Source organism: Nothobranchius furzeri, chromosome 8, assembly GCF_043380555.1.
Source record: "Nothobranchius furzeri strain GRZ-AD chromosome 8, NfurGRZ-RIMD1, whole genome shotgun sequence".
Classification (NCBI taxonomy): Eukaryota; Metazoa; Chordata; class Actinopteri; order Cyprinodontiformes; family Nothobranchiidae; genus Nothobranchius; species Nothobranchius furzeri.
Genome location: NC_091748.1, coordinates 59,249,809 through 59,269,024, shown reverse-complemented (window position 1 = coordinate 59,269,024; position 19,216 = coordinate 59,249,809). Strand labels below are relative to the sequence as shown.

General features: G+C 42.3%; 3 protein-coding genes across 4 annotated transcripts; 1 reads left to right on the top strand and 2 right to left on the bottom strand.

The window, feature by feature from the left end:
- On the bottom strand, nt 1–2,561 carry aldh7a1 (aldehyde dehydrogenase 7 family, member A1). Of its 2 annotated transcripts, none has more exons than XM_015970584.3 (2): nt 2,474–2,561; nt 1–1,925 (listed from the first exon to the last, which is right to left on the bottom strand). In XM_015970584.3, exon 2 carries the CDS (start codon nt 1,918–1,920, stop codon nt 292–294), a length of 1,629 nt encoding a protein of 542 aa, XP_015826070.3. In that variant the 5' UTR covers nt 1,921–1,925; nt 2,474–2,561; the 3' UTR covers nt 1–291. The 2 variants fall into 2 exon arrangements, with proteins under 2 accessions (XP_015826070.3, XP_054608299.2); XM_054752324.2 differs by having other exon boundaries at nt 2,331–2,504.
- A 9-nt stretch (nt 2,562–2,570) lies between these two features.
- On the top strand, nt 2,571–16,787 carry actl6a (actin-like 6A). The gene is made up of 14 exons (XM_015970585.3): nt 2,571–2,730; nt 4,272–4,348; nt 5,114–5,288; nt 6,409–6,509; nt 7,218–7,315; nt 7,469–7,563; nt 7,769–7,875; nt 7,975–8,064; nt 8,152–8,213; nt 8,365–8,479; nt 8,635–8,715; nt 8,828–8,923; nt 9,096–9,182; nt 16,207–16,787. Exons 1-14 carry the CDS (start codon nt 2,706–2,708, stop codon nt 16,285–16,287), a joined length of 1,290 nt encoding a protein of 429 aa, XP_015826071.1. The 5' UTR covers nt 2,571–2,705; the 3' UTR covers nt 16,288–16,787.
- Nucleotides 16,788–16,906: 119 nt separating this feature from the next.
- mrpl47 (mitochondrial ribosomal protein L47) lies at nt 16,907–19,167 on the bottom strand. The gene is made up of 7 exons (XM_015970586.3): nt 19,012–19,167; nt 18,517–18,665; nt 17,863–17,923; nt 17,695–17,791; nt 17,463–17,593; nt 17,201–17,296; nt 16,907–17,122 (listed from the first exon to the last, which is right to left on the bottom strand). Exons 1-7 carry the CDS (start codon nt 19,143–19,145, stop codon nt 17,011–17,013), a joined length of 780 nt encoding a protein of 259 aa, XP_015826072.1. The 5' UTR covers nt 19,146–19,167; the 3' UTR covers nt 16,907–17,010.
- Nucleotides 19,168–19,216: the final 49 nt, after the last annotated feature.

Genomic DNA, 19,216 nt, shown 5'->3' with positions numbered 1-19,216 from the left:
TTTCTTTTCAAAATAAAGTGACATTTATTGAATTTTACAGTATAAAGGACAGTCATTAAGCTTCCAAGCTGAATTAAAAGTTGTAGAAAATTGTACATGAAGATTTTGAGACAAGATCTGACCTTTAACAGAAAACATCTACAACAATTTTAACTCCAGGACTATAACCACAACCAAATCATGATCTACAATTATTTCAAGGTTTTGTTGAATTTGAAATTACCTATTTTAATGCAAACCGCTATCATAAATCTTCATATCTTCTCTTTAGCTTTGCCCTTTTTGACATCTTCACTCAAACTTGATGCCCTGGGCCAGAGGCAGATCTTTGCTGTAGTTTATCGTGCACGTCGAGCGCCTCATATACTGCTTCCACGAGTCGCTGCCCGACTCCCTTCCACCACCTGTGTGCTTCTCTCCACCAAAGGCTCCTCCAATCTCAGCTCCACTTGTAGGAATATTGACATTCACAATTCCGCAGTCGGATCCTTTGGGCCCGAGCCAACGGAAGACTCTTCCCATATCTTTGGTAAAGATGCTGCTGGATAGACCCTGCTTGACTTCATTGTTCCATGCGAACGCCTCCTCTTCCGTCTTGAACTTGAGGACGTACAGGATGGGGACAAAAGTTTCGGTGTGGACGATGGGTGCGTTGTGAGCCAGTCCTGTGACGATGGTGGGTTCCACGTAGTTTCCTGGACGGTCCATCACCTTTCCTCCACAAACCACAGTGCCACCCTGCTTCTTGGCCTGCTCAACAGCAGCCAGATATTGCTCCACAGCTTGTTGGGTGTGCAGAGGGCCATAGAGGGTGCTGGGGTCCCAGGGATCTCCTATGCGAATTTGTTTGTAGGCTTTGGATATTCTCTCCACAACTGTGTCATGGATGCTTTCATGCAGCATCAGCCTCCTGGTCGTGGTGCAGCGTTGGCCAGCAGTTCCCACAGAAGCAAAGACAGCAGAGGGCACCACAAGGTTCAGATCTGCATCTTCAAATACAATGATGGCATTGTTTCCACCAAGCTCCAGGAGCTTTCGTCCAAACCTCTCCTGCACCATCATGGCCACAATCTTACCAACATGAGTGCTGCCAGTGAAAGACAACAGATCCACACGCTCATCTCTTGCCATGGCAGTGCCGATATCAGCCCCACCACAGGTCATGGAGCAGATAGCTCCTGGCAGGTTGTTCTTCTCCAGCACCTCTGCCACAATCTTGGTGACTGCAACACTTGTGAGGGGAGTAGTTGGGGCACCTTTCCAAAGACAGACGTTGCCACAGGTCAGAGCGATGGCATTGTTCCAGCCATAAACAGCCACAGGGAAGTTAAAGGCAGTGATGATGCCGACAAGACCAACTGGGTTCCACTGTTCAAGGAGAGCATGTCCTGGTCTTTCTGAAGGAAGAATGGGTCCACCAATCATTCTAGACAAACCAACAGCATAATCACAAACATCAACATACTCTTGAACTTCACCCACTCCCTCCACATAGATCTTGCCCATTTCTAGAGACACCAGACTTCCAAGCACATTGATCTTCTTTCTCAGTGCATCGCCAATCTGCCTCACAATCTCGCCTCTTTTAGGAGCTGGAATATCCGCCCACACCTTCCAAGCTTCCCTCGTCTTCTGGACCGTTTCTTCATACTCTGCCAAAGTTGCCTGAGTTACTCTGGCGATCGGCTCATTATTGGCAGGGCAGTATGATGTGATGACCTCACCGCTGCCGCCCCAGCTCCCATTGTAAACACCAGGGTTATCCTCGAACAAACCCAGCTCTTTCAGCCACGAGTATTTGGGCTGGTTGATAAGAAGGCTCGACATCGCTGCTGAAGGACGACAGTGAAGAGAAGCAAATTTATTTTTCAGAAGGAGCCTGCTGTGCCGGGCAAGAGTCAGAGTCAGACAGCGCTGCATGGATGCTGGAAAACAAAGTTAAAAATGAATTTAAATCTCGTTAGCATTCAGAAATAATCGTTGCCAGAACTCCTCTTCCAGCAAAGGTCTATTTTGCATAAACAATTAAATTATTCAAGTTTCTAAATAAAACTTCTCCATATTTATACAAAAATTACATTAAGTGATGGCAAATTTGAAATGCATTTGTCAGCTTCAAACTATTTCCTAGCATAAGAATTACACCTGCGCATAGTTACTCAACTTTTTGCGCTTGCGCAATTTATCCAACCTGTTTTAATAAAAACTGGCGTTTTCCCAGCGCTCATCAAGACTTTAGTGAATATGAACTACCATTTCAGTAAACGATAGGTTCATGATTACGCTTATGTCTGTGTTTCATATGCTCGTTTATGTTTGCACACGGTTACCTTGTCGCTAAGAGATTAATCCGTAACGTATTTCAACCGCAATGACACGCCACTGCTGCAAAGCCAGCAATTCAACAGTCTGGATTGTAGTTTAAACTCCTACAAACTAAGTCAATGTCACTAATTATCAGTTTTTCACTCACATGGATATGCACACGGCAGGGCCACGTCCAGTTCAGAGCAGGGAAGTACTTGTAGTCACTAACGGGAAGTACTTCCGCTTTACTGAATTCTGATTGGACAGTAGTTCCTACGCTCGGTGGCGCCTGCTTTGTTATAGATCTATGCTAACACATTTCTTTTGTTGTTTTTAACCGCTTTGCGATTGTGTATCTACTCTATTAATTTACAAGTGCTGCTGTGATACCTCAGAAAATGAGTGGCGGAGTTTATGGAGGCGGTGAGTGGGACCTCGTGATTTAAGTAATATTTAGACAACGATGAGCCGTCTTTTAGCATTAGCCAGCTTTGTAGTCTGCCAAGAATGCTAGCTAGGCTAACTGTTAGCTTAACGATAAACCAGAGACGCGTTTTTCGTTGCATGTCTAATGTCACATGTTGATGGGTATTTCAGATTTGTTATTAATGTCAGCCCTTTGGGGATTTGTTGTAGCTTATTTTAGGGTAGAGTCACGTTGTAGAGCGGCAATTAAGAAGGAAATGAATGAAAGTCGGATGACACAGTTAAAACCATTCAGCTTCTTTCTGATGTTTATGTTGCTCATGACAACATTGTTGTTCACTGACATTACTAGCCATTTGTGTCGGTGTAAATCAGAACTTATGTTCGACTTTAAAGTATTTATTTACATTGTAACATCACACGATTCTGTAAATGTCAATGTCAACGATATGAAAAAATTATAGAAAATTATTTGAACTAACTTGACATAATACATATGTTTTTTTTCTAATGTGGGTTTTGAAAATACTCTTGTCGTTGATATTTATACCTCTAATATGTGGATAATTTCAAAAATGAGAATATGTAAGGTAATTTCTTCTATACCATTTTGTCCTATTGCATATGTTATAACAAATAATTTTACATATGATTGCTGCAGAAAAATGTTTATTTTATCGCTTGTGAACATTTATGTGGTTATATACTATATTTTGAAACCGCTCTGCAAGACTGTTATAATTATGCAGGGACAATGCTGTTAAACAATGTTAACAATAAAAAGAAAAGAAAATCCTATGTTAGGGGTATGCATTTCTTATTACGGTGGCACAGGAGTTAAGTGCTCGCCCCGTAATCAGAAGGTTGCAGGTTCGAGTACCGCTCAGTCTGTCGCTGTCGTTGTGTCCTTGGGCAAGACACTTAACCCACGTTGCCTGCTGGTGGTGGTCGGAGGGACCGGTGGCGCCAGTGCTCGGCAGCCTCGCCTCTGTCAGTGCGCCCCAGGGCAGCTGTGGCTACATCGTAGCTCATCCCCACCAGTGTGTGAATGTGTGTGTGAATGGGTGAATGCTGATTGTGTTGTAAAGCGCCTTGGGGAGTTCCAGGACTCTAGAAGGCGCTATATCAAATACAGGCCATTTACCATTTACCATTGTTATAGAAGTGGTGTTTTTTTAAGATTTTAATGTAAAGTAAACTTCAAATTCTTGTTTAGGTCTGTATTTGTAATTTTCATTTTGTGCTATTTGTCTTTGGTGCTTAATAAATGTTTGACATCATTTTCAGAGAAACATATTGTTTTCAGGACTATTAGTTTGTACTAATTTTTAATAGTAGAAAAATGTTTAGCAGCAGAAGATGTATAATAAACAGATAAATGTATAGCAACAAGTAACCTATTGACTGTCAAACGTTTTTTTTTTGTTTTTGTTTTGCGAAAATGCCTTACAGGTAGGTCTTCTGTGTATTTTTTTATCAAAACATTGGCTTTAATATTCAGATAAATGTTAATCCACACCCTTGTCTTGTTTCTGTAGATGAGGTAGGAGCTTTGGTGTTTGACATAGGCTCTTATTCTGTAAGAGCTGGCTATGCAGGAGAAGATTGTCCCAAGGTAGGAGGATCACTCAAATGACCTGATTAAGTGTGTACCTTTTCTTCCTCTGAGCATTTTCATCTTCCCTCTGGGAGCACATGGATGTCAGAAAATGTGGGTTAGCACCCAGGAGACTGACTGCATTAATTGAGTTCAGATAATTTCAGAACACTTCATTTGATTTTGGGAATCAAGTGCCAGATACTCTTTGCTCCTATCACAGTATATCCTCCCTAAAATATCAGAAAATTCTAAATCTTTTATGATGAATTGGTCATAGCATGCTCAGTTTATGACAAAACACTTCTGCCATAATTGGTCCTGATTTTTCTTTTATGGGCCTCTTCAGTGTTTTGCTAATTGCCCGCTACTGACTTCATACATACATTTTATTCATCTGTGCTAGTTTTTTGTTTGTACCAGTGGTCTAAAAGGATACCGTTTAAAATCCAGCAAGTCTGCTGCAGAGACAGATTAAGCTGATACATTTGATAAAATTGATAACCGTCCTTGTTGCTTTATTTTAGAATGCAAAGGCAGCTTTTTTTTAAGCTAATTGAAATCAGGTACTTTACAGAGTTTTGTGGTTGTATGATTTCATAAGTCAGGCAAGTCTGTTGTTACACACCTCTGTGTTTCAGAAAAGTGGGAAGTTTTCATTGACTGTGTGTGATGTTAATGAGATTTACAAATTTGTGTTGAACTAGAATTGTTTTGATGCTCTCGTGAAGCTGATATTTGTTGTGTAGCCGTGTGTATTGACCGGTGTTTCGTTTGGATCAGGCGGACTTCCCCACAGTGATAGGTGTGACTCTTGACCGGGAGGATGGCAGCACGCCTATGGAGACGGATGGCGACAAGGGCAAGCAGAGTAGCACCACCTACTACATCGACACAAATCAGCTGAGGGTTCCCAGAGAGAGCATGGAGGTCATGTCTCCACTAAAGAATGGCATGAGTGAGTACTCGATTGATGTTAAGCTCTTACAGTAGTTGTAAATGTCAGAAATCACAGATGCAGAACTCTTTCCAGTAAAACCGACTGAAAGCAATGGTCTACCTTTATGAGTGTTTATTTGCTGAATATAATTTTGGGATGTTGATCCAGGTTTTTATACGAGTCGGTGACGTAGGTTTGGCTGAGTATTCTGAATTCATTCTGCTTGGTCCATATTTATAAATAGACTATTTTAGTATGAATGCCGACCTTGTAGGTAAGCTCGCCACCAACCTGACTGATGTATGGATGACTGTTGTTCATCGTGAATACTGATGAGATCATTTGAAGCCACAGATAACTCATTATCATAATCTCTGCCATCTAAGTGCCTTCTAACATAAGTTCAAGCCCTTCTTGTTTTTAATTTTCCTCGGTATATCTCTACAAATTCCCATGTTTTTCTTTTTGACGCATGCACTGATTCCAGACAAATTAGTGCATGCGTCAAACGTCTACCGCCAAATGTGGGTTTAATGCCGACAGCTGTTCTTTGTACTTAAGAAAAATTAACCCTCACTAAAGAGTAATGTCACACTAAAAAGACTCATTATTGGATCTTATACCCCCATCAGATTTTTTTTATTATTATTATTTTTATGTCAAGCAGATGTGCTGCTTGTTTTATCAGTGTGGTACTGGTGACAGCTGATGTGAAAGTGAGTGATAAAGAAAGAGTCCTGATGCACCAAGCTAGCTGTTGATGCTCATCAGTATCTGGTCCAGTGTAGGCTGGTTGTGCAGCTATTTAGAGACAAGTGCAGCACCCATTTTAATTGCAGCAGAACAGCACAATGGGACCACAGGGTCCCACAGAGGGCTGACCTGGAACGCTGGTGCCTTGAGTGCAAATTATTACCTAAAAAAAATGTCATTGCTCTAAATCTTTTAACATAATCCTGGCTGGCTGGGCCAGATGAATGGTGGTGAAAGATGAAGTGGTTTTAATACTACGATCTGATGGATGTTGAACATAAGTTTGTCGGCAGATCTGTGTAAATAATTTTCACACACGTTTTTTCCCCAATTTGCGCAGAAAATTGAAATGGCTGTTAATTATTTTTTTCTTGCTTACCTTTAGTTGAGGACTGGGACAGTTTTCAGGCCATTTTGGATCACACATACAAGATGCATTTCAAGTCGGAACCCAGCCTGCATCCTGTGCTCATGTCAGAAGCATCTGTGAGTTTGCTCTTCTTTTATGAGTTTAAAGGTGTGGAAGTCTGAAAAACGATTTTTTTAATGATTATTTCTGATTTTAATTGGCCAGTCTGGGTTTTTCATGCAGGCTGAACATGAAAATAGTCTCTTACACCTACCTCCTGCATTAGCTGCTGATAGAAAATAGACAGTGAAGATCTAGGATTTGAAAAGCCTGACAGATCTATGTCACACTGTCACTTAACATTGATGGACTCACCCATCTTGACTCACGACAGGGAAGGCTGTTGTTTGTTTTGCATCCAGGAAACAGCAGACAACATCCCGACAAGCAGAAGCTAACTGTTAGCATTACCAACACCACCAAGGCTTGTGTTATTTGTGGAGATAAAACATCATCGTTGCTGTTATCCAATCCGAAGCAAAATGTCCAAATATCAGGAAATAAGACTCCAAAACCTTTTGTGTTAAGCCACTCTCTGCTGCAGCAGACTTGTCCCTGCTGATCCAAGTGAACCAAGTTCAACTTGCAAGGCAACCACACCTTTAAACCATATATAGTCTAGGTTTTTCTGTTGTTGACCTTTGACATATTCTGTGCTTTAGCTGGCATGTGCAGGATACGGGGCAAAAAATGTTGTGTCCTGTGCTGCTGCTGCCTTTTTGTTTTGGTGTATGTGATGCTGACAGTTTATAACGAGTTGGCTAACAGGTGTTTTGTGTTTGCAGTGGAACACACGGGCGAAACGAGAGAAACTTACAGAGCTGATGTTTGAACATTACAACATTCCTGCCTTCTTCCTCTGTAAATCAGCTGTTCTGTCTGCGTATCCTTCATCGTTTTTCAGCCTGAGAGCTTTAATTTCCTAATCAGCACTCAGATTCCTTCAGATTTGACTATAACAGTTCTGCCTGAACACTGCAGTGCTTTATGCGCTGATTTGTTGAACCCTTTGTTTCCTTTACTTTGAAAATCCAAGCTTTGCCAATGGACGGTCGACAGGTCTGGTTCTGGACAGTGGAGCCACACACACCACAGCAATTCCAGTGCATGATGGTTATGTCTTGCAGCAAGGTGAGAACTTGTTATTGTAACGTGTTCATGTACAGAAACAAAACAGCTTTTTTATGGGCTTTTGCTTGTAAATCTAGGAATAAAAACACTAAGGATGTATATTTGAGGTGCTTTATTGCATTTTGTTGCCATCTGCTGGTTATAGAACTTATTTTGGTCATTTGATGCTTCTGCCGATTTTACAAAGTTGTATTTGTGATCCCAGGCATTGTCAAATCGCCTCTGGCTGGTGACTTTATGAGTATGCAGTGCAGAGAGTTATTTCAAGAGTTAAGTGTGGAAATAATTCCTCCGTACATGATTGCATCAAAGGTAAATGAGCAAAGCACACGTTTAGAGAACTTTTGCTTTTTATTAGAAATATTGTACATGTCTAACTTTGCTGATCCAATACTTGTATCTAAATTATAGGATGCAGTGCGGGAAGGATCTCCAGCCAGCTGGAAGAAAAAAGAAAAACTACCTCAAGTAACTCGCTCGTGGCACAACTACATGTGTAATGTGAGTTGGTTGGTTCTGCAGCACAGTGATGACTTCTTTGGTTGGCTCGAATCTAAAGTGTTTTTTTTTCTGCTTTGGCTTACGTAGTGTGTAATCCAGGACTTTCAGGCATCAGTGCTGCAGGTTTCAGACTCTCCGTATGATGAACAGTGAGTAGCTTTACGTTAATTTGAACTTTATTCCAACAAAATGCTAATAAATTCCCACATAATTATTGCATTTGTTATAATGAAACAGTAGAATGTCATAGCCATTTGCTAAAGTAATCGTCTAACAAGTTACCAACTTCTTGTTCATCAGAGTTGCCGCCCAAATGCCCACAGTGCACTACGAGCTGCCCAATGGCTACAACTGTGACTTTGGTGCTGAGAGGTTAAAGATCCCAGAGGGGCTATTTGATCCTTCCAACGCCAAGGTTTGTACTCTGTCATACGTCATTAACTGCCGATTTATTTTAGCAAATAACAGCGTTAGCAGTCGTGGTGGCTAAGCACACTACGTCTTCACAGCCTTGGCAAGTTTAAAGAAAACTCCTTTTTTTAGATAATAGATTTTTGTTGCGACTTTCAGGGCCTGTCTGGGAACACCATGTTAGGAGTTGGTCACGTGGTGACAACAAGCGTAGGAATGTGTGACATTGACATACGACCAGTGAGTATCCGAAACAGGAATTTCAGGGGTTTGTTGTGGGTGCTAGAATGATATAGTCTGTTTAACATTGCTTTACCGTCAGCAACTAATATATATTTGATGTTTCTCTAAGGGTCTGTATGGCAGTGTGGTAGTGACGGGAGGAAACACGCTTATTCAAGGCTTCACAGATCGACTGAACAGAGAACTTTCCCAGAAAACCCCTCCGGTGAGAAATGACGTCAATATTCCTCTGAATGCAATCACTCGGGTTACATGACATCATTTCAAAGTGAAAACAAGAAGATGTGTGTCAGTTCAGTTTTGAATTTGCAGATCTGTTTTTTTTAAGGAGCACCAACATACTTGTTGTGAAAGTTGGACATGTTTTTAATTTGCAGAGTATGAGGCTGAAGCTGATTGCCAACAACACTACGGTGGAGCGTCGCTTCAGTGCGTGGATAGGAGGCTCGATCCTGGCATCGCTGGTAAGAGCAAATAAGAATAAATTCATTAAATTTTGTTCTTTTAAAGGTGTGGCTCACTGAAGAAAACATTTTAATTGATTATTTCTGTTTTTAATCTGTCACTGAGTTTTTCATGCAGGCTGAACATGAAAATAGTCTCTTACACCTATCGCCTGCATTAGCTTCTGATTAGGGCTGTCGCGGTTGAGGAATTCCCCCTGCGGTGATTCAGGGTGGCTTAATATTGCGGTGTGCGATATTATTGCAGCACTTTTTTTTATTGCAGTACTATCTAAACATAATGTTTACACATTTAAAAAAGGTTAAAAATTGCCATGCCTTCTTTTATAACGCTTTACTGAATGCAGATCAAAGGGCACTAACAACACAGATCGCAGTAACGTTTGTTTCTCCGACAGTCGGAGTCCGACTGAACTTAAAAACAACAAAATTCAGGAGAAGGTTAAACTTTTAAATGCAAATTTGGCTGCAGCATCTAACAAAGAAGAATCAAGTCCCCATTTTGTTTAGTTGTTTAAAATCAAGCATAAAAAAATTACATGTACCGGGCGCGGGGCACTATCATTTCACTTTCACACACACGAATGACGGTGATTTATAGCTCGGTCACGTCCTTGTTACCCACAAGGAAAACCAGCATGTTAACCATATACGGTTTGAGAGAGGATCTGAGAGGGGTGGCAACATTTCCAGCAACACTGAAAACCCTCTCGGATGGTGCGCTCGTTGCACTAACGCACATGTACTTGCGTGCGACTGGCGAGCAAAGGGAATCTCTCCCGGTTGTTGCTCCACCATGTCAGGGGGGTTTCTTTAGGGTGGATGCATTCCTCCTGCAGGTAGCGAGTGAGCTCCAGCTCGGCTCAAACTCTCTTCGGGACGGTTGCAGAAGCAGTGCTTGTCCGGGACTTCAGCAGGTCTCCGAGCGTTTATTTATTTTTGCCGCTGGTGGCAGCTCTGTCCCGGCCAAGGACTCTGGCTGCGCAGCAGCTGACGTACTGAAAACCAGAGCGCTCCCAAAGGAGCGAAGTAACGTTTCGTTTTGATACCAGTGCAGCCATCCTTCTCAACATGCATCATTGAGTTGAACCAAGTTCAGTAATCACGGTGGCCCATGATGCAGCGCGGTGGGTTTCTTCATATTGCGATATTTCATTTTTGCGGTTACCGCGACAGCCCTACTTCTGATAGGAAATAGACAGTGAAACGCTAGGATTTGAAAAACCTGACGGATTTACTCACTGGTCACTTTATTGGGGACGCCTTGCTAGTACCAGGTTGGACCCGCTTTTGCCTTCAGAACTGCCTTAATCTTTCGTGGCATAGATTCAACAAGGTACTGGAAACATTCCTCAGAGATTTCTGTCCATATTGACATGATGGCATCATGCAGTTGCTGCAGATTTGTCAGCTGCACATCCATTATGAATCTCCTGTTCCACCACATCCCAAAGGTGCTTTATTGGATTGAGATCCAGTGACTGTGGAGGTCATTTGAGATTAGTGAACTCATTGACATGTTCAAGAAACCAATCAGAGATGGTTTGAGCTTTATGACACATTCTTCTGCTGGAAGTATCCATCAGAAGATGAGTACACTGTAGTCATGAAGGGATGGACATGTTAAGCAACAACACTCAGGTAGGCTGTGGTGTTGCAGCGATGATAAATTAGTACTAAGAGGTCCAAAGTGTGCCAAGAAAAGGTCGCCCACACCATTACACCACCACCTCCAGCCTGAACCGTTGATAAAAGGCAGGGTGGATCCATACTTTCATGTTGTTGATGATTCCAAATTCCAACACTTCCATCACCACCACCAATGTTGCAACAGAAATTGAGATCAGACCGGGCAATTTTGATGAGCCTTTGCTAATTGTAGCCTCAGTTTCCTGTTCTTAGCTGACAGGAGTGGCACCCAGTGGGATCTTCTGCTGCTGTAGCCCGTCTGCCTCAAGGTTAGACGTGTTGTACGTTCACCGATACTCTTCTGCATACCTTGGTAACGAGTGGTTAATTGAGTTAGTTGCCTTTAAGCCGGGCGTACACTGTGCGACTTTTTCACTTTTTTGAGCCGATTTTCCAGTCGTGCGAGAAGCCACGACATCGGGGCGAGTTTTGCGCCGAGCGGTCGTGTAGTGTACAGGGGGTTACGAGAGGCAATTAACACCACGTGACCAGCCGCCGATCAGCAGTCGTGAGGTCGCAGGGACTTCTGGTGTGTTTAATATTTCGCTCGTCCCTCGTGAGGGTATCGCACTGTTGAAGCGGCGCTGCGAGCAGCTACGATCCAAAAAGTATCAGAACCGCTCACGGCGCATGCGCGCGCAATCCTGCATCAACGCCGGCCGGCCGGTCGCTCGCTATTTCCCTAATAACACACGCTGTTCGTTTTTGTTTCTACACGTTTTTTTTACTCACAAAGATTGTCAAGAAAGCGTGTTTGTCGTGTTCATGTCAAATTAAACTGATCACAAAACACAGATTCACTTTCTTTATTTCGTTTTCCTCATTCAACCCCCATAAATCCCTGTGTGTCCTCCTGCAGCACTCCCGAAGGACAACAGGCAAGACAAAAAAGTCTGACGTGTTGAGTAAAAACTGCTATTTTTAGCACATTTTTAGGGCCGACGTGTTGCTACCAGACGTACAGTGTGAGCAGTCAGGTTGCATCCGAGAACTGGGTCGTACAGTGTGAGCACATGACTCGTGAGATCTGCTCTGCGAGGAAGTCGTACAGTTTGAGCTGAAGCTGAACGCTGCGAGTGAAAAAGTCGCACAGTGTACGCCCGGCTGTGGCCTACTGTCCGCCCCGAGGCTGGGAGATCGGGGTTCAAATCCCGGGTGGGTCATACCAAGGACTGAAAAAAAAAAAGGAACCCAATGCCTTCCTGCTTGACACTCAGCTTAAAGGGGTTGGATTGGGGGTTAAACCACCATGGGGATGGGTCAAATGCAGAGGTGTAATTTCACCACTGTGTGATGATGACTATGGGACTGTAATTTTAACTTTTTATCAACTCAAACCAGTCTGGCCATTCTTCTCTGACATTGACGAGGCATTTTTGCTCACAGAACTGTCGCTCACTGGATGTTTTCTCTTTTTTGGACTATTCTCTGCAAGCCCTAGAGGTGGTTGTGTGTGACAATCCCAGAAGATCAGCAGTTTCTGAAATAGTCAGACCAGCCTGTTTGGCACCAACAACCATGCCACATTCAAAGTCACTTAAATCACCTTTCTTCATCATTCTGAAGCTCAGTTTGAACTGCAGCAGATCGTCTTGACCATGTCTACATGCCTAAGTACACCGAGTTGCCATCATGCGATTGGCTGATTAATAATTTGTTAAGCAATTGGACAGGCGTACCCAATGGAGTGGCAAGTTAGTGTATGTCACACTGTCAACATTCATAGACTCACCCATCTTGACTCGCAATGGGGAAGGCTGTTGTCAGTTTAGCATCCAGGAAACCGCAGAGAACATCTCGGCTAGCAGAAGCTAACTGTTAGCATTAGCAACTCCACAACAATGTGTGTTATCCAATCTGAGGTGAGATGTCCAAATATCAGGAAATAAAACTCCAAATCCTGTCATCTCCAGCTCAACTCTGATGTGGCTCACTTCTACTTCATGAAACGGACACATCTGAGCTTTTTTCCCCAGAGAACGACTTACAAGCAAGGCCGGATTAACCATATGGGCAACTGGGCAATTGCCCAGGGGTCCACAAACTCTAAAAGGGCCCAGGGCAGCAAAGGCACGAGCAAAATACTGTATCTGCAATCTCCCGCTTTATATTAAACTAGGGTGACCATATGTCCTCTTTTCCCCGGATGTCACGGCTGCCAGCCTGAAGAATGAAAAGCAGGAGCCAGGATCACCCAGCCCTAGTGACCAAGCCTGACGCCGCCCCTCCTCCTCCTCTCTCCCAGGCTGCTGAGGAGCACAGCTGAGCCGAATCTTGTTGATTACCAACACCTGTATAAAAAGGCTGTGCCTTCAGCAGTCTGGGAGGCAGCAGTGCAGGGGTTCTGCTGTCCTCCAGGTTTCGTTTGGTTTAACCCCTTTTTGTTCGTTCCTTCCTTCCTTCCTTCCTTCCTTCCTTCCTTCCTTCCTTCCTTCCTTCCTTCCTTCCTTCGTTCGTTCATTTGGATGAGTTTTACTTAAAAGTTTAAACTCTTGTATGATCCTGAGGGATCTTTTGGGTGCAGTTTGTATTTAAGGTTAACTTGGTTTGGTGCAATTTTACTGACTTTGGTTTTAAACACCTTCGTTGCGGTAAAGCTTTTAATATAAGTTTTTTTACCAGGTGTTTTAGTCAGTAGATTGTTTTAGACTTTTATCAACTTCGGGCTTTTAGAACACCTTCGTTTCGGTAAAACTTGTAATATAAGTTTTTACCAGGTGTTTTATAGTTGATAATTTGTGATGTTAACCTTTTAGAGAGATCTGTTTGCTCGTTTTTAGAAACTTTTTCAACAATAAAACCATTTTAATATCCACTGTCCAGTTCTTATGTTATCCCCATCCTTCACATTTTACCAACACATGTCGGGGATGTAACATCGGACATGTCCACTTTTCATTCTTTGTCCAGGGGGGTTTCTTGTATTGATGAAAATGTCAGTTTTTTTCATCCAGGAGCAGGGATCGAATTATGGGGGAGCTGAATATCCTACACATCCAGGGAGAGCCGGAAAATGTTTCTACCTATATTACATCATTCATGGACTCTCAGAGTACCAGGGGTTCTTTGAGCGGAGAGCACAGAGAACGGCAGAGCGCCGTTTGTTGGTGCGCTCCAGGCTGCTGCATCCAGCGCACTGTCCATTCTCAAAGTGGTGCAACCAAAAAACTATTATTAACACACGATCGTTCATGTCCGCACATGTTCTCTACTTTCTGTCTTATTTGTGCCTGAAGCGCTCTGCTACTGCGGAGCTCATCGCATGCTCTGCGGTGATTTCACCTCACTGATGCAGCAACGAAACGCGCTCTCCGCTTTGCAGTCAGGAGATCCCTTTGATCTGCTCAAAAGTAACTGATGAGGCAAAAAAGTAAGAATCCAGGCAGCAGATTTTCTGGAGAGTTTAGAGGAGATGCAGGAAGATGAGAGACAGACAGGACAGGAAATAGTTAAATAAAAACAAGAAAACAAAACAAAGTGTTGAAAGTAAAATGTAGGTAGATTTATCTCCACTACACGTTTTTACCAGTATAAAACAATAAGTTATACACATGTCATATTTATACATCTGATACAGTTCAGATCACCTTCAAAACTCAGTCACACACCCAGGGCCGTTTCAAGGCATTTTGGGGGTCAAGGCTAAACAACACCCCCCACCCCTCTGTGTAATTCATACCCTCTCCAGGAGCATTAGTTATACAGTGTTTATAAAAGCCCCTCAGACATTACTGACATGTTCTAATATTATCAGATGAAAAACTAAATGATCAGACATGCTGTCTCATCTGCTTCTTTTCTAAACTTGCTAAAAGTAACAAAACCATTTGAAAGCCACTATTTGTGGATTCTCCGAAAGTTTCCATGGAGTGTGTGACAACTTATTTTTTCATTGATCCTATCGTCTAATCTGACAGCTGAAACAAGCATCCTTAATAATCTGTGCACAAGAAGTGTACCGATGCTGTAGTAAAACAAAAGGTATAATAATTTATTATTAATAAAACATTGTTGCAGCACTAAAGCAGAAAAATGAGATTTTGCAATAAATAAGCAAAATCTTTACATATGAATTGTTTCAGAGCCATTTTACTGGCAGAAGCTGATATTAATTTTAGTTCTTACAAAAAAATGGGTCCCAACGTGGTTTGTGTGGCGTTGCCATAGTGTGACTTCATAGGCACAGATCCCCTGTCCTCTTTTTTGGAAATGGAAATATGGTCACCCTATATTCAACAAACTGTCCACCCGGGCTTTTGCGCTGCACAGAGACGCTTCGCTGCCTATGACTTTGAACGTCAGTTGAGAGTCAGTCTCGTGCAGACTGACCAATGAAGAGAAGGCCTCAAGTTAAGACTCTCTCCTTATTGGTCAGTCCACACGAGGTGGGTCAAAGGTTACCCTGAGCGGATTACGTGACGTCAGGCATTCAAGTATTGAGCATATTTATTATAGTAAAATATTCTGTATGTGACCATATTATGGTGATCCTTGGGTCGTGATTATGGGGCCCTTTAATATTGTTGCCCAGGGTACAACAAAGTGTTAATCTGGCCCTGCTTACAAGGCATTTATTCCCACTAGAGACCGCTGCAAATGTATTAACAAGTGAACCACACCTTTAAAATTATCCGCACTTTTATAGTGCCTCTCAGAGTAAGGACTCCAAAGCGCCTCACACACACATTCACACACTGATGGTGATGAGCTATGTACCTACAGCTGCCCTGGGGCGCACTGACAGAGGTGAGGCTGCCGAGCACAGGCGCCACCAGTCCCTCCGACCACCACTAGCAGGCTAGGTGGGTTAAGCGTCTTGCCCAAGGACACAACAGAATTCTCTGTCCGGAGCCGGGATCGCACCTGCAACCTTCCTGTGATGGATAGTAGTAGTCTTGGATCACGTGGTGTCCATCGATTATTATTTACATGTTGTGCACCTGCACGGGAAGGCTGTTATAATGAGCAGGTGATAGGGGAAGTCAACTTTTGCTGACCGCTCAAATGATTTTTTTCCATGAATTATTCACTCTACTTTGTGGATCTGTATGTTTCTCTGGTTGTGTGTGCCTGTGAACGCCGATTGAAAGAAATATTTTGAACAACCAATAAAGTTGCTTTGATCTAACCTGGACTGGAATGCTCTGAGGGTGCGCCAGCACATCCCCTAATTAGCTGCTCGGCGACCCAATGGTTACACTCGCCAACTCTTCAGATTACTGGACAGCCCGCTCAACCTGTTGAGCTACTGCTGCCCCATTGAATAAATGTGTGCCTGGTACAATTGTAAACATTTTCTGAATGTTGACAGCATGTGTTCTCTTTTTTTCTCCAGGGAACTTTCCAGCAGATGTGGATCTCCAAACAAGAATATGAGGAAGGAGGAAAGCAGTGTGTGGACAGGAAGTGTCCATGATTTAACATCAAGCCTCATCACCTTTGCCACAGCTTCGACATCACACGATGTTCACCTCAGACCCAGACTCAGGAACGCTCGGCTCTTATTTTGTATTAGTTTTAAAAACTGAGCCGATCTGTACACCTGTCTGGAATTTACCGTAGAAAAATGAAACGTCAAAACTTCGTTCCTTGTTTGTCTAAAATGTGTGTTGCCTTATCAGTCATCGATGAAACATTACAGTCAAACATCGTGTTACTGTGGGGTGATGTCACAAATCTATTGTAGAGGATTTCAGCAGCTTACTGACAAGCTAAAGTGCATGATGAAGGTCAGTATTTGGAGTAAACGTGAACATCTGATCATTGCTTTTTCTGTGTAGCTGGTAGATCATCATAGGCAGAGGCATCTCGGTTAACGCCTCTGTTTTTCTTAATGTGGGAACTAAAATGAATATTTAATTTTTACATGTCATTGACAATATCTTAAAAATAAACTAATCTTTGTTAAGTTCACAAGTGTTAAGTGTTATAATTTTAGGACTATATACACACACAAATGCTCATTTTAACAGAAGTTTCTTGTGTCAAAAGGTTAAAAATAGTTGATGTGAAACTGAATAAAAACAGAGCACAAGTCAGGTTGGTATAACTGTTTATCTTGTAAGACCAGCTGAACAAATCCTCTCAAGAATCAGCAAAACACAAGAACTGATGTACATGGTTGAGCGGTACAAAAACATCATGCAGCAGGAACCTTCATATGAGGAAACCTCTCCTTTAACTTGGCCAAACTTTGCCTTTTCATCCTTTGTTCCCTGGATTTTTTTCGCATGTGTTTCTCGATGCGTAACCTGGAACAAAAAAAAAAGTTGCTAGAGACCAGGTTCTATGGTTGCCACCTCCATTTCCAGATGTTCTGTGAGTCTTACCTTATATATGGTTGGACGAACGGGGGCGTGAAGAACTTCTTTCGCGTATATCTTCTGTTCATGTACCAGGGAATTGCGTACTCTCTGAATCGACGCCTAGAGAGGAAAACGTCCATGTGAGAGACTGAACTCAACTCTCACAGTTAAAATAATGTGATGATGTAACGTGAACTCAGAAAATAAACCCCATATCATAGTTGGATAGGTTGTGATACTTTAAACATTTCCATTCTGCTCTTGCTTCACATCAGTTTTGATTTACCAGTAGACATATCCAAATAGGGTTCTCCTCCAAGCTCCTGGTCGGCTCTTCTCCTGTCCTGTCTGCAAAAGACGCAACGCGGTCTCCCTTTCATTCACTACCGTCTCCAGCCTGGTCATTGACCTCTCAATCTGTAGGGATGCAACCAGAACTCAGATTTGGCCGAGTTCCTACTTCACCAACAACTCAAGCAAGCCAAGAACATCTAGGAGACAAAAAATGCATCACTGACCTTCCTGAGCCTTTCAGGACTCGGCATCTGGAGTCTTTGCCTTCTTGCTTCCTGCTCAAGGGTAAGCAGCATGTTTCTTTCTTTCAGCAGTACATACCTTAGACAGAAATTATTTGTTAGATAAGAGTCCTAAATGTATCTACAGAGATGCACCTTTCCACTGCTCACCAAAGTTTGTGTAAGTCCTCACTGTTCTTTGTTCTCAGCTGTTTGGCAGTCCATGGTGCTCCTATATTTAAATATTAATTAAAAAAATATATAGTCAAAGCATGACATTGCTAAGTTAGTAAAGTTCTTACTGAGACATTTTAATTAGGGGTAGACTGATATATTAAAGTCAGGCACATCTCCAGGCAGCCTGGTGCTGCTGCAGAATAACATGCTCTAAAATTTATTTTTGATTAAAATGTCTAATATACCAGTTTTGAATATTTAATACTTGGTCAGTTGATATGTTTGATTAAGTTTAGTTAGATGTCTGATTTTAACTGAGCAGTGCACAAAATAATGATTCAACAATTGGTTAAAATCTGTGTTTAAAAACTGATTTAGCTCAAGACATTTTGTGCACCAACTGATGTTTCTAGTGACAGTTTAGCACGCAAATAAGATGGAAAAGTCTAAATGTCGGTCATTAAAATGGCCCAAAAATCAGTAGCACATTTTGGCCATCGGCTGACCACGACTTCTACGCATTGGCATGAGTATCGACAATAGAAAAAACAATATCAGTCGACCTCTAATGTTAATAATCTTTTAAATAGGAGGACAATTTTCTTTTAGTTCAAGAACAAACGTCCAATTGGACAAACATTGTTTTACCTGACTTCACAGTGGACTCTCCCCAGTTCTCAGGGAGGTCAAAGAACTCCTCCAGTCCTCTCCTGCTGATGGTTGTGTGAACAGCTCGGTATTGACCCACTAAGCTGATAGAAAGGCTCCACGATGAGGCAACCAGAGAGGACTTTTCACTAACAAAACACAAAAGACTCACTGAATTTGTGCATTCACACAGAACATTTTTTTTATTAACTTGGAATCGAATGGGTGTATATTATTGACAGATTAGTGTCACTGCTGCCAGGATGAGTAAGAACAGAAACTACAAATAAAATCTCGTACACCTCCATGGGCACTTTTAAAAATAAGAACGGTCATTTAAAAATATTTAAAAACCACAGATTCGTTTCCAAAGACGAGGTTTTCACGAGATTCACCGTCAGAGGGGGCAGAGAAGGACGACTGTGGTCTGAAAACCAACGGTTCTGTATTAAGGTAATAAAATGAAGCACCTTGAAGTCTGCAAGACCTTCTTACCTGAAATGACTGCTCTGATACCTTGTCAAATTTTGAGCACAATGCTGAACCTTTACTGCAGAAGATATCCTGAAGACGTTTTGAAATTGCTTGCAGAGAGTCAAAATGCGTCCCGAGAATAAGGACACCGCCATCTTTGATGTGTTATTTCCGGTATTACCCAAAATGCACTTCTCTGGAGTCGCTTTTAATATTATAATATTCC